This window comes from Lithobates pipiens, unplaced genomic scaffold (genome assembly GCF_037356315.1).
Source record: "Lithobates pipiens isolate NorthernLeopardFrog02 unplaced genomic scaffold, aLitPip1_a1.2 Scaffold_19, whole genome shotgun sequence".
In the NCBI taxonomy this organism is placed as follows: domain Eukaryota; kingdom Metazoa; phylum Chordata; class Amphibia; order Anura; family Ranidae; genus Lithobates; species Lithobates pipiens.
In genome coordinates this window covers 61,670,699-61,686,343 of record NW_027507764.1, presented here as the reverse complement: position 1 = coordinate 61,686,343, position 15,645 = coordinate 61,670,699, and the positions used below count along the sequence as shown (strand labels likewise).

General features: G+C 41.1%; 1 protein-coding gene across 2 annotated transcripts in view; it reads left to right on the top strand.

Annotated features, from left to right (window-relative positions):
- The first annotated feature begins 765 nt into the window (after nucleotides 1–765).
- HEPACAM2 (HEPACAM family member 2) overlaps nucleotides 766–15,645 on the top strand; it is a 193,239-nt gene continuing 178,359 nt past the window's right edge. Inside the window, exon 1 of one of the 2 annotated variants that reach the window (XM_077490792.1) lies at nucleotides 766–1,070. In XM_077490792.1, the coding sequence (XP_077346918.1) occupies nucleotides 1,010–1,070 (61 nt within the window). In that variant the 5' untranslated portion in view covers nucleotides 766–1,009. The remainder of the gene's footprint in view (nucleotides 1,071–15,645) is intronic. The other variant, XM_077490791.1, reaches the window with a different exon arrangement.

The window sequence follows — 15,645 nt, the reverse complement described above, 5'->3', positions numbered from 1 at the left end:
ATCATCAGTGCCCATCAGTGCCACCTTATTGGTGGCACCTCATCAGTGCCACCTTATCAGTGCCCTTCAGCGCAGCCACATCAGTGCCTATCAGTGAAGGAGAAAGAGTACTTATTTACAACATTTTATAACGGAAACAATTAAAAACGTTTTTCTTTTTTTCATTTTTTTTTTTTCATTTGTTTAGCAAGAAATAAAACCCCCAGTGGTGATCAAATACCACCAAAAGAAAGCTCAATTTGTGGGAACAAACTGATAAAAATGTTGTTTGGGTACAGTGTTACATGACCGCGCAATTGGCATTTAAAAAGCGACAGCGCTGAAAGCTGAAAATGAGCCTGGGCAAGAAGGGGGAAAGTGCCCGGTATGGAAGTGGTTAAATATTGATTGCACCCCAAGCGCGGGTAACAAATGTGCATTTTGCTGTGCTACAAATGCGCACTGAAAATAAAATGCCCTGTGACCGAAAAAGTTCTGGAGCTACTTTGGGGCGTTTGTTGTGCGTTAATGTGTGAGAGGGAACACACATTCCTGCTACGCTCAGGCGTGAATGGGGCTTTATGATGGGCATCGGGCGAAGAAAAAGCCAACAGCAGGTGATCAGCAAATCATTAATAAGCGTGCCACAAAGTGCTCACTGTCAGTTCATTTACACTGAGGACAAAGCGGCGGCGTTGTGATAAGCGGTGAGGAATCACAACTATTCATGTGGAAAGCCTGCCAGGCTGAGTCTAAACAAGCCCCGGTGGCTGTGGGCTGGTTTCATCCAGGGAGTCTGCCTGGAACAAATAATAGTCCCCATTAGCCGGCCTGGCCAGTGCACAGTAAACAGTGATCTAGCAGGTGTTCCTTCCCCTATAGGCTCTGTATGCACATTCAAATCACCTCAGGGAAGAGGCAGGCTGGAGTCTCTCAGCTCTCTGCTGATTTGCCTGGCAAATCCTTCAGCAGCAGCAGCTGTCGTCTCCAGGAGTCACTCAGGAGCTGAAGTCTCAGACAGGATGCTTCTATGGAGCGCCTCTCTTGCACACGCCACTTTCTGAAGTGCTGCATGTACATCCTCGTATCAGGTAAGTCCCTTTTTAAATTCCATTTTTAACCCTTGCTTCTAACCGTGCCACCATGATGTGCAGTCACCCAGAGCAACCGGATGTCAGTGAGCTGCAGATGGGTTGCTACGGATCACTGCGCTCAGCGCATAGTCTTAGCTCCGTGTGGTGCTCCTCTAAGGAGACACTAAGTGATAAATGTCCCCAATTTCCAGGGACCACTCTGGATTTAAAAAGTTGTACCTTCAATGTTTAGTCTCTGCAAATGCTCGAGATTACTTTGCAGACGGCGTTGTGATAAATTCCTTCCTTTTCCACATGTGTGATCTGTGTGACATTTGCCGCTATGACCACTTTTAATATATATATATATATATATATATATATATATATATATATATATATTTTTTTTTTAGAAAGTAAAACATTCTTTTTTTTCTTTATAAAACAGTCATTTTTATTATTATTTTTTATATATATTAAATAGATGTAAGGTTCGGAGATTTTCTTTTTTTTTTTAAGGGGTATGTATGGGTGTTACATTCACCGTCAATATGGGCGACCTGTGTTACATTTGCCACCATGGCCACTTTAAACACACTTTTTTTATGTATACACATCATTTATATATTATTTAATTATATATATATATATATATATATATATATATATATATATATATATATATATATATATATTATATAATAAGTATGAGAAAATAAGGTTACCTGTATAACTGTTGTCCTTATTTTAAGGTTACCCGTATAACTATTATTCTTATTATAAAGATACTTGGATAACTATTGTCCTTATATAAGCATACCTGGATAACTATTGTCCGTATATAAGCATACCTGGATAACTATTGTCCGTATATAAGCATACCTGGATAACTATTGTCCGTATATAAGCATACCTGGATAACTATTGTCCTCATTATAAGGATACTTGGATAACTATTGTCCTTATATAAGCATACCTGGATAACTATTGTCCGTATATAAGCATACCTGGATAACTATTGTCCGTATATAAGCATACCTGGATAACTATTGTCCGTATATAAGCATACCTGGATAACTATTGTCCTCATTATAAGGATACTTGGATAACTATTGTCCTTATTATAAGGATACCTGGATAACTATTGTCCTTATTATAAGGATACTTGGATAACTATTGTCCTTATTATAAGGATACCTGGATAACTATTGTCCTCATTATAAGGATACCTGGATAACTATTGTCCTTATTATAAGGTTACCTGGATAACTATTGTCCTTATTATAAGGTTACCTGGATAACTATTGCTCTTATTATAAGAAAACCTTAATAACTGAAATAGGAGAAATGGCCGCACACCACTATAATGATCCAAGATCAATTATTAGAACATCCCAAAAGACAGTACAGGAAATACCAGGGATTCGGTTCCTGTAGTGTCTTTTGGGATGTCCTAATAAAGGATCTTGGATCATTATAGTGGTGTGCGGCCATTTCTTCTATTTCTGTTATACACATTGGGCGAGCCGGGGCGGGCACCCACTGGATCCATCAGGCTTCTCCTTCTCACCTGGAGCAGCGAGTTCTTCTTCTTGTTCAGTCCATACCTGGATAACTATCGTCCTTATTTTGACATATTCTTACGCTGGTGATAACCTGAGCTTCTGATTTTCATTGTTGCTGATATTTCGATTTTTTTTTGGTATTTAATGTTTTCAATAAAAATATTGGAAATCTAAATTAAATATAAGGTTCAGAGATTTGTTTTTCACTGTCTTATTTTCTTTGTTTTTTTAAGAAATATGTATGGGTGTTACCTGTGTTATGTTGGCCTCCACAACTACTTTTAAACATTCATTGTTTTTTTTTTTTTTAGAAAGAAAAATATATATTTTTTATTATTAAATAGATGTGAGGTTCGAATATTTGTTTTCCACTGTCTTATTCTATTTTCTTTTAGACGTTCAATTTTAATAGATGTGAGGTTCGAAGAATAGCTTTTCACAGTCTTATTACTTTTTCTTTTAGGGGGTTCAAGGAATATTGTATGTATGGGTTTGGTTTTACAGTTGATAATGTAAGGAAACAAAGTGGTCTAATGGGTAAATATGGCATTGAATCGACCAAGATCTAACAACAAAGACAATTGAAATATTTCTAAATGCTGAAAATGAGTGGATTGTTGGAAGCCACGGAGATACCAATTTTGTTAGGCAGTTTAGTGAATATTTGTATTGAGAAGTTGTAAAAGTCCCCATTTCCAGGGACAGTGTTGGATTTTGAAAGATTGAGCCTGGATTTTTTTTGTTTGAGATTACGGTACTTTGTGGACAGTGATGCAAAATCTTTCCTTTTCCAAATTAAATTAGCTTTTTCACTATTTCATTCTACTTTCTTTGGGTGAGGAATAAGTAAGGGTTTTGGTCTGCATTTATTGAAGAATATTATAAATGTGAAGCAGCTATTTTATATAGTGTCTTATCCTGCAAAGAAACAAAGTGGTCTTCTGAAAAAATATGGAATAGAATTGGGCAAGATCTTGCTAGCAACAGAGTCTATGGAAATACTTTCAAATTCATTAAATTTGTGGATTGTTGGAAACCATGGAGATACAAGTCCTGACTCCTGAACACCAGTTTATATTTGGAGTTGACATTTATTGATAATGACACACTTGATAGTATAAGAAAATAAAATGATCTTCTGTTAAAATTTGAAAAAAGTGGCCAAAATCTGGCTAGCAACAGAGAACTTGTGGATTGTTGGAAAGCCTAGGAATATAAGAACCATGGAGATACAAGTCCTGAACACCTATTTAGGGTACATTTGTATTAAGGTGGCATTTATCGGCATACTTTAATTAGGCTCCAGATATAAGGTCCCTAGTAGGGATGCGTTCAGGCATGTACAGACACGCCTGATCCCTAGTACTAAGGCTGGAATGGGTAAGACAATAATATTGTGGTCTTGCTTTACTTGATCCTCAGTTCAGCCCCCACCAAGGAAAGGACATTTTATGCATGTAGTTTGTTAGTTCTGCTTGCATTTGTGAGGTTTCCTCCACATAGCCTTAAGAAGTAGATGTCCCCTATTTCCAGGGACAGCATTGGAGTTTCAAAAGTTGTACCTTGTTTCTGGGTAAAAAAATTTAAATTACTTTGCACACAGTGGCATAATAAAAACCTTCCTTTTCCACCACAGGAATACTATTCACTATCTTATGAAAATGTGAAACTATTTTATACATACAGTAGCTCCCAACTGTCCCTGATTTCGAGGGACTGTCCCTGATTTGAAGCAATGTCCCTCTTTCCCCCTCATTTGTCCCTCATTTTGGTCTGATCTATATAGTTGTATATAAAATGCACTTTTTATCTTTCAAAAAGTGTTTCCCAATGCAAAACCTTTCATCTAAATTCAAAATTGCTGCATTTGTAAATGCAAAAAAAAGTCCTTGTGGATTTAATTAACCTTTTTTTTGTGTTAATTCTCCTTTAAGGGGGTGTGTCAGGGAGCGTGTCCTATGCCTACATACGTTTGCAAGTAGGCGTCCCTCATTCATCTCAAAACGTTGGGAGGTATGTTTTATATAACACTTTATACTATAAAGTGTTTTATAAAGTTTCTCAACCTTTTCAACACAAAGGAACCCTTGAAATCATTTTCAGGTCTCGGGGGTACTCCTGCTAAAAATGACTATATCTACAACTCATGATACATTAGTATGGTAGTCATTGGGAAGAATTCCCCCCTTATAGATAGCTTAAAAGATCAAAGGTGTCAGTGGAAACTTATTTGAGAGACAGTAATTGTCATTGCTCAAGGAATCCCTAGCAACCCCTGGAGGAACCCTAGGGTTCCACAGAAGCCTGGTTGAGAAACCTTGCTTTATAGTGTATAGAAACAAAATGGTCTTCTGATAAAATATGGAATTGAATTGGCCAAGATCTAAAAACAGAGTCTATGGAAATATTTGAGAGCTTGTGAATTGTTGGAAACCATCGAGACAGGAGGCTCATGGAGATACAAGGACCATGAAAATATCCGTACCATGGAGATACAAAGACCACAGGGATATGAGTCTTCAATTCCAGTTTTGGGTATATATGTATGGTGATTGTATTTTTCAGCATACTTTATTTAATAAGGCTCTTGATAAGAGGTAACTAGGCTAGAATGACAGCTAAGACAATAGTACGGTGGTTTTGTTGTCCTTGGTCCTCAGTCCAGTCCCCAACAAGGACAGGACATTCTCTGCATGTAGTTAGTTCTGCTTGTGTTTGCAAGGTTTTCTCCAAAGGGCAAAAATATACATGTAGGGTCAGTAGCTTCCACCTGTACTTGGCCCCATTGTGTGTCAAGGGCTCTTAGCTGTAAGCTCCTTCAACTTTCTGGACTAATGTGAACAGTTCAATGTTCTACATAAACTGCTGTGGGAGAAACGCCAATGCTATATGAAGATAATTAGGAAATGTGGAAGCGTGAGTTCCAACATGAGCTCCCTGATTATAATTAGGTTTTGAATATAAATTAAGGATCATGTTTGCTTCTAGAACTGAGGATACCATGGCTCACTTCCAGTGTGGAACTGCACGTTCCAGCACTCCCCACATCATTTAAAACACAGTTCTATCTAGGTGGCATTCATCAGTATGGAAGTTCATCCACATACAGATTTTTATATTTGAGCAGCTGTGTAATCAGCACAAACAGCAAGGCACAAGTCAATGGATAGGCATTGAAAATTAAGTTTTTCAGCTGATTTAACTGCGAAGGATATTGTGGCTCATTCCCCCTGTGGAACTACAATTATCAGCATTCCCCTGCTTCATTTAAAACACAGTTCTACCTAGTTGGCATGCATTGGTATAGATGTTCATCCACATACTGATTTTTATAGGTAAACAGCAATGTTTAATTTATTAGCAGCCGTGGAACCCCAACATCAAGCAGCACACAAGTGAATTGATAGTTGTTTAGCGGCATTGAAATTTGGGGTGTTTATTGTAGTTGATTGAAAAAATTTAAGCTAGCACTAAGAAGGCAACGTTTATCATTTAAATTAGTTTTTGAATATTACAAATTGGTAATTACTGTAGATAGTAAAGAATACTTTGCCCAACATTGCCAATGTTATACCCATTGGAGGAGTCCCAGTATTTGCCAAATATTACCAATTTTAAACCCTTTGAAGGATTCCCAGAATTTGCCAAGCATTACCAATATTATGTCCATTGGAGGCGTCCCAGCATTCGCCAAATATTGCCATTTTTATACATTGGAGGAGACCCAGCATTTGCCAAACATTGCCAGTATTATACCCAATTTCTGCATTTGGCAAACATTGTCACTATTATACCTATTACAGGAGTCCCAACATTTTCCAAATATTGTCAATTCTATACCCATTGGAGGATTCCCAGCATTTTACAAACATTGCCAATATTATGCCCATTGGTGGAGCATTTATAACACACATACCCCTGGCGATTAGCTTTTTTGGCCACAATCGCTGTAGTATGTATTTGGATCTCCTATTCTCCAATGATAAGTCCTGGACTCAGTAGCATTTGCCATATTTATATCAGGGTCAGCATTAGCATTAGCTGGCACAGCTGGCTTTGAGACATCTGCCTTTTTACAGTTTTATCAATGATTCACTACTGAGTGCTATGGAGTCCCGCCGTGCTCAATGCAGCCATACACGTCATACTGTCACCACACTGCAAATGACAACTGACACTAAATTTCTCATTTTGCTGTCATTCGGTATCTAAGACAATACCAGTTATAATTACCTAGGACAGTGATTCCTGCCTCTCAGATAAGTTCCCACCAACACCATTGATCTTTTTAGCTATCTGTAAGGAGGTAATTATTCCCAATGACCACAAGTGTAAGGACCATGCTTCCCAACGACCATCACACTAATGTATCATGAGTTGTAGATTTCTAATTTTTAGCAGGGGTTCCCTGTGACTAGAGCACTATTTCAAGGGTTCCTCTTTGTTAAAAAGGTTGAGAAAGGCTGACCTAGAGCAACGGAGGTGATTTTAAGACACAAACCCTAAATGCAGTCATGATGTGCCGTCATACCCACACTGATTCCTTAAAAATATTTTTTGATTCCATTTCTCTCTGAATTAACTGACTAGTTGGCATGGCCCCCTGCTCCAATTTTGCTCCCGTTGTTTTTGGCCATATTTTTGAGAATAAGCCCCATTGAGCTCAATGTTAACGGTATATAAGTGAATTTGTTGCTTCACCCTGCATGGAAAGAGCATAGATTTATTTTAAAGTAGGTTTCTAGCCATATCATTACTTTACATTGAGTAACAGAAGTTGAGGAACTTCAAGTGCCATTGTATTCTGCCATATTTTAGTGTAGCATTCTTTACTTATTTTTCATTACTAGGCATATTTAACCACCTTAGTACCACCGTATATATATATATATATATATATATATATATATATATATATATATATATATATATATATATTTATATATATGTATGTGTGTATATATATATATATATATATATATATAAATGATGATGATGATTCACACCTATGCATTTTTAGTGCTTTTTGCATTTTGCAGATTTGCACTGCAGATCGTGTTCCATAGGAAGCCATGTTAAATGGACTGTAGTGCAAATCTACAAAATGCAAAAAGCACTAAAACTGCATAGGTCTGAATCCAGCCTAATGAAGAAGCTGCAGAAAAGCATGTACTGCAATTTTAAAGGGTAAGTACTTCCAAAGGTGGTGTTTTAGTCACAGGTGATGCCTGGTGGGTTGAATCAGTCTTTAATGTCTTGGTTACTCCAAGAGTTAGATCTCCTGATGTTCCTGTCCACCTTGAAAGTTATCGATATAAATTCAGCAGGGATGGTGGGCACGCCTCTAATGGGCATAACAGCGGGTATGCCCACCCAGGAACTCAGCGCATCAAGAGAATCTGCAGAAAGGTGTATCTTTCTGGTCCCTACCAAAGATTGAAACATCAGTTTTGGGTGGGCTTTCTAAAAACCAGTTACAGCCAGGTAGACTAGACACCCACCTGTAGCTTGTAACTCTTCATAGGGAAGGTAGCATTGCAGTAGCTTGTGTCATCCATGAAGTCAAACTGAGGGTGTTCCTCTCTCACAAATGGAAAGGCGAAATTTAAGTAGATGAAACTTCAGCTCTAAATACAAAAAAAAAATACTGCAGCTTACCAGTCATTAGATTTTGACGCTGAGTTTGTTTTTCCTTTTTTTACAGGTTCTCATCTCTATATTTTCACCTGGTGATCCTGCCAGTAACGCACTTCCTGTCTTAAGGTGACAACATTCACTGCGCTGTATCTATGGAGAAGCACGTTGTCATTCTAGAACAGGAACAGTGTTAGGACCTACAAAACACCTCCTTCATATCCATAACATAGGGTGGAGGTGTTCTGTTATCCACAAAGGGAACTGGGCAGGACTGATAACATTGATAACAGACAGTTAAGTGGTTGTAAACCCTTACAACACACTTTGACCTACAGGTACCGGTACAGGTACAGGTACCCACACTTTGACCTAGATTAAGGCTTACCTGTAGGTCTAAGAAATATCTCCTAAACTTACACGGTTTAGGAGATATTTGCCGAAAGACAGACACCACTGTCTACGGCGCATGCACCGTAGACAGTTGCGCGCAGGCGCACTGAGCACGCCACAGTTAATGGCGATATGCCGCGAGTGGCGGCTCCTGTGCGCATGCGCAGGAGTGACATCATCGTGGCTCCGACGAATGACGGCGCCGGAGCAGCGAGACCCACCAAGAAGATGGACGCTCGGGACTACAGGGGACAGCGGTGACTTCGCTGGCTCCTGTGTCAGGTAAGTGACACATAATGGGCTACTATGCGATGCACTGTAGTCCATTATGCTTTACCTTTGCAGGGAATCAAAGAGGAAGTAAACCCATCAGGGTTTACTTCCTCTTTAAGGCAGAAGCGCAGGAAGTTATTAACTGACAAGATGTCTGAAAGGATCAACAGGTATTTTTTGCACTTATTAAACGGATTAACAATGCTTTATGAATGGTATATTCAACAGACCAAAAATGGAGAGAGAGAGAGAGAGAGAGAGAGAGAGAGAGAGAGAGAGAGAGAGAGAGAAAATTATTTAATAACGATATACATTTTTTTTGTACTAAGTATAAGAATTGGTCAGAAAACAATATTTCTTAGCGGAAAGAGTAGAGAAACAAAAGTGTGTCCAGTCCCTACGGATCGCTGTAGCCCTCCTACTAGCCCTATAATATCACAGTACAAGTATTAATAGGTAATCAGCCCATAGAGGTAAGATCCGGAGAGAGGCAGCATGGATACGTTGTGCTCAGACTCTCATATTTATAGCTTGAATTATTCAGCGACCACATCTGTCATTCATATAACCGCTGACAGCAGGGAAACAATGGATGTTACCGATTACAAATCCTTCCTTTCATGCTGTATAGAGGAGACTTTGTATTTTAAGAGTCTTAAATGATTCATCAATGGACGGTCTGGCCTTTCACTTGTAATTATTTTTTAAAGGGAATCTGTCACCTGTGAAGCAAAATCTCTCATCTGTATCACTGGAAGGAAAAGGAGAAATCCCATTCTGTACAGTATTAGAAAAGTATTTAACGTGATTGTAAAGGTTTTTTTTTTTTTTTAACCACCTTCCGCCCGCCATAGAACAGAATGACGTGCACAAAGTGGTTAAGTTATCCTGACTGGGCGTCATATGACATCCAGCAGGATAAGCCCCAGGATCCTGCGGGGGCGCGTGGCGATCGGTCACTCTGACACTTTACAACTCTGATCGTAGGCTCTTTACCACGTGATCAGTAACTAAACAGATGCCCTGTGTGCATGAGGCTTTAATGTATGTAGGTATGTATGTAGGTAGTAGGTATGTATGTACAGTAGGTGTGTATGTAGGTATCGTGTATATATATGCATAGTAGGTAGATAAATATGTATGTATGTACATACCTGTGCAGAAGTTTTAGGCAGGTATTAAAAAATGTTGTAAATTAGGAAAGCTTTCAGCAATAGAAGTGTAGTTATTTTTTTTTTTATCAATTAATACAATGGTAAATGAACAAAAGAGAAATCCAAATCAAATCAATATTTGGGGTAAGCGCCCTTTTCGCTTTCAAAACCGCATCAGTTATTCTAGATACACTTGCACACAGTTTTTAAAGGAACTCAGCAGGTACAGTAGGTTGTTTCAAACATCTTGGAGAAGGAACCACAGATCTTCTGTGGATATAGGCTGCATCAAATCCTTTTGTCTCCATGTAATCCCAGACAGACTCCATGATGATAACATCAGGACTCTGTGGGGGCCAAACCATCACTTCCGAGACTCCGTGTTCTTCTTTACACTGAACATAGTTTTTAATGACATTGCCTTTTTTTGTTGTCGTGGTCCTGCTGCAGAATAAATTTGGGGCCAATCACACGCCTCCCTGATGGTATGGCATGATGGATAAGTATCTACTTGTATTTCTCAGCATTGAGGACACCATTGATCCTGACCAAATCTCCAACTTCATTTACAGAAATGTAGTCTCAAACTTGCAAGGAACCTCCACCATGCTTCACTGTTGCCTGCAGACACTCATTATTGTACCGCTGTCCAGCCCTTCAGCAAACAAACTACCTCCTGCTACAGACAAATATTTCACATTTTTACTTATCAGTTCAGAGCACCTACTGCCATTTTTCTGCACCCCGGTTCCTATATTTATAATTGCGTTGCTTAGCCTTGTTTCCATGTTGGCGGGATTGCTTTTTGGCTGCAATTCTTCCATCAAGACCACTTCTGGCCAGACTTCTCCAGACAGTAGATGGGTATACTTGGGTCCCACTGGTTTCTGACAGTTGTGTGCTGATGACACTGCTGAACATCTTCTGATGTTCAAGAGAAGTAAGCATGATGTGTCTTTCATCTGCTGCATTAAGTTTCCTTGGCCGACCACTGTGTCTACGGTCCTGAACATTGCCACTTTCTTTGTGCTTCTTCAAAAGAGCTTGAACAACCCATCTCTGCTTTGAAATCTTTGCCTGGGAGAGACCTTGCTGATGCAGTATACCTTTGAGTTGTGTTGTTGTGCTCAATCTTATCATGGTGTATGATCTGTGACATGAAACTGTCTTCCACAATCTCACCTTAAGCCTCATACACATGTAGCAGTACCCCCCATATAGGGGCTTCTGGATATTGTGGTCCACCTGTCACCCTTCCCAGTCCGGCATTCACTTCCCAGTCACTCTTGAGACAATGAACAGTCCATATGTTTGTTTTGTATTTTATTGAGGGATATTGAACTTGTATAGGGTAAGGGAAATTATGGGATGCCCAAAGTCAATAGTAGAATCTATTGGATGATTAGTTGGAACCTCTATTTACACTTTCTAGAGCAATAGCCTCCTCCAGCTCAATGATTTTTGCAGACTGCCTCTCCCTCTCCTGTACAATACTTGGTTCCTGGTACAGCTAGCACATGGTATGCCCATCTTAATGCTGTCAGAGCTTAGCAACTGCCATTTGCAGGCAGGGACAGTGGGCCCCTTTAGTGCAGCAACAAAAATAGGAAGTCTTTAGTGCTAGCCAGGGCCGGGACAAGGGGTGGGCAGGAGGAACGGCTGCCCCTGGTGCAATGGTTTATTGCAGGGGTAGGGGGCACCCTGACCCTAATCCTAAGGGAAAGGGGGGCGCAGTTTGGCGTCTTTGCCCTGGGCGCTGGATGACCTTGTCCCGGCACTGGTGCTAGCTGACCTTTTGGCGGTCTACTGCTCCCAGTCAGTCCTCTTCAGGCCCTGCCAGCCCTCCCAGCAGCAGCTGCCCGACTCCACTGCCCATGACATCACAGTCTCTCCTGCTGGCTCTACATCCATCTCAGACTGCACTCTCCCAGTCCGCTCCGGCATGCCTCCCCAGCTCTCCGAACTGTGCCTGCCACTCACCAACCCTTCTGGCTGCACTCCAGTGGATCCCTGCTGGAGACTTGCCCGGCAACACTAGCTCCCGTTGTCCTTCTAGGTTCCTCTCTGTGCCTCTTGTCCAGATCCTTTTTTTGCTACTTAGAAAGGCTCCGACCTGCACCCGAACCCCACAGACCCAAGGTCACCCCCACCAGTGCTCCATCTCCAGTATCTTCCACCCAACAAATCCTCCCAAGCACGGACTCTAGGTATTTAAGGAGGCCTGCCCCCTGACAATCAAAGTTTGGGATTGGTCAGGGCTCCTTATGCCGCGTACACACGGTCGAACTGTTTGACGTACTTAGTCCGTTGAAACACATTTCAGCGAACAATCCGCTTGTGTGTGGGCTTCAGCTGACTTTTTCAGCGTGCAGTCCGGAGTACTAAGAATTTCGGTTTTTCCAAAAATCTGTCCGTCGTACTTTGGTTTCAGCGGACAATACGGTCGTCAGTATGCTAGTTCGACGGACTAAGAATGGCGCATGCCCAGAAAGGATTTACACGGCGGAAGGGTGCTTTGCTGTGTATTGGACTTCCTATTTCTAGTCCCGTCGTACGTGCTGTACACGTCATCGCGCAAGCTTTCGACGGACTGTTTTTGTATCCGTGTGTGGTCAAGTCCGTTCAGTGGAAACTATGACGGATTGTCCGTCGGATTGTATGACGGACTAAGTACGCCATACAATCGGCTCGTGTGTACGCGGCATTAGAACACCTCAGGCAGCTCCACCTCTCTTCCCCTCCTCTCTTCTAGAATCCTCTAGAAACCAGAGGGAGGTAACCGAGAAGTGATGCTGTATGTGAGTCACAGCTGCTACTCTAGGCCACTCCCAGCCCACACAGATCAAAACAACAGGCCTAGCTTACAGCTAGGCCTGATTAAATTTACCTGCACTATAAAAATCCTACTTCTATCTAAACGTATTTTGAAAGGCTTTTATTTTCTAGTGATATCAAGAATATTATTATTATGGGGGTTTTTTTGGGGGCAAGTTACCACAACACCATTATCCCGTAGTTTTTAAGATCAAAGATACAACTATGTTGGTGTCCCCTGTCAATTTTACATTGTATTTTTTTTTTATGTAACTGCCTACTCCCAAACTGTCATTTGAAGTAAAATACATAGCCAAGTATTATTCTCCACAATTTTTTTTTATTGTGCATAAAAAAAAGAAAACAAATAAAATTAGACATGCTATCTGCCAATAGAACGTAACCAAAAAGTGCATTCTATAAAATATAAGAAATCTAAAAATATAGAAATATACCAAATCAAATCATTATTCAACCAAGCCTCATGCATGTGTCTTGCTTCTTAATATAAGGGGTCAAAAATGCCAAGAGTTGGTGAAAGCAGGGGTCCGTCATCCAGAGATAATTCCGAAAATCATCCGGATTATTCTCCTGGAGCTCCTGCAGCAAAGGCATATGACATAATTGGTCACAATTAATAAAGTAACCAATTTTTGGTCCAAGAAATCCTCCTCCTGTTCCTGGACTGGACTTGGGTCAACGCAATCACTCCAAGGCCAATAATAAATAACACGTTATCTCCTCCAATTCCGCAACATGTCTGGTTGACGAACGGCCGTTCAGAAACTAACTGAAAAGCACGAAATGAGAAGCGCGAACTGAAAAGCATTAAATGAAAAGCACAAAATGAAAAGTGCAAATCAACACTCAGCAAACTTCTACTAACACGAAATTAGCAGAAGGTGGCGCAAAAGAGCTGAAAAACCACGTAGTTCATGATTGTTGGCTGACAAAAGTCTGAGGTTTTGTCTGTGGAAAATCCAATCTTGTGTACGAGGCTTTGGAAAACACTCCCAGTGATCAGTGCTAAAAGAAATGCACTGTTACTGTATAAATGACACTGGCAGAAAAGGGGTTGACTACAGGGGCAATCAAAGGGTTAAATGTGTTCCCTGGGTGTGCCTTCTTACTGGGTGGGGGATAGACTGACTGGAGGAAGAGAGACATCTGTGTTTTTGATTAGCAGGAATCCAAGTCTCTCTGTGACAGAGCAACGATCTGCCTTGTTTACATATGCAGACTGTGTTCTGTCTCTCCTATGAACGATCGGCAGGTTCAGGCCGATTGTGGCCGCTGGACCTGCTGCTAGGTTCCCACTGTGTCTAATCACAGCAGGAGTGCAGCTCTGGCGGCGTGTGGGCACGCTCCCCAGAGCCGACAACAAGAATCACGTACAGGTACGTGATTTTGCGCTTAAGGGCCGCCCTGCCAAAGTAAACGTACGCGGGGTGGTACTTAAGTAGTTAATGGCATCCCAGTCTTAGCCCGTAGGGTTCAATATTGAATCGGCCCACCCTTTGTAGCTATAACAGCTTCAACTCTTCTGGGAAGGCTGTCCACAAGGTTTAGGAGTGTGTCTATGGGAATGTTTGACCATTCTTCCAGAAGTACATTTGTGAGGTCAGGCTCTGATGTTGGCCGAAAGCCTGGCTTGCAGTCTCCACTCTAATTCATCCCAAAGGTATTCTATTGGGCTGAGGTCAGGACTCTGTGCAGGCCAGTCAAGTTCCTCCACCCCAAACTCACTCATCCATGTAGAGTTGCCACCTCACTCCTTTAAACCCAAACACATATTAATTACATGGGTTCTGTGGCTTATTAAGGTGGTAATTAAACTCACTTGTTGCCTTATCTGCATTTAATTAACCTCAGAACCTGTGTAATTTATATGTGTTCGGGTTTAAAGGGATGAGGTGGCAACCCTACATCCATGTCTTTATGGGCCTTGCTTTGTGCACTAGTCCAAATCATTTGGTGGAGGGGGGATTAAGGTCTGCATTGTTTTTCAGGGATTGGGCTTGGACAATGGCCCCTTCCTGTTCCAACATGACTGCACACCAGTGCACCTAGCAAGGTCATGCATGAGCATGTTTGGGTGGAGGAACTTGACTGGCCTGCACAGAGGCCTTCTCTTCCAATATCAGTGCCTGACCTCACAAATGTGCTTCTGGAAGAATGGTCAAACATTCCCATAGACACCCTCCTAAACCTTGTGTACAGCCTTCCCAGAAGAGTTGAAGCTGTTATAGCTGCAAAGGGTGGGCCAACTCAATATTGAACCCTACGGACTAAGACTGGGATGCCATTAAAGCTCATGTGCGTGTAAAGGCAGGTGTCCCAATACTTTTGGTAATATAGTATTGAAAGCATTCTTACTTTACAGCATTTCTTCCCACCTGCCTTAGATGATTGTACAGTGCAGTATGATGGCACATCAATTGTGCCAGGAACAAGCAAATCCAATGGCAGTGTGTCGACATCCCCTCGAAGGCCTATCATGTGCAGTGACATTTCTTGTTCATTTGCTTTGATAAATCAGCCCCAATATCCCGTATTTATCATGCAGTTTTGTGTCTTTATTAAATCCGACCTCCGTCCTTCCCATCAGTCTTGCGCAGTTGAACAGGTTTCTCTCCTGGACTGGAATGGCTTCCTCTGGTTTCTCTATCTCAGTCTTCAGCTAATTTAAGATGAATCTTTTTGTTGTCTGTCAACAGCGGCTGTGTTTTGGTCTCATCTGATCCGGATGGTTTCCATTCA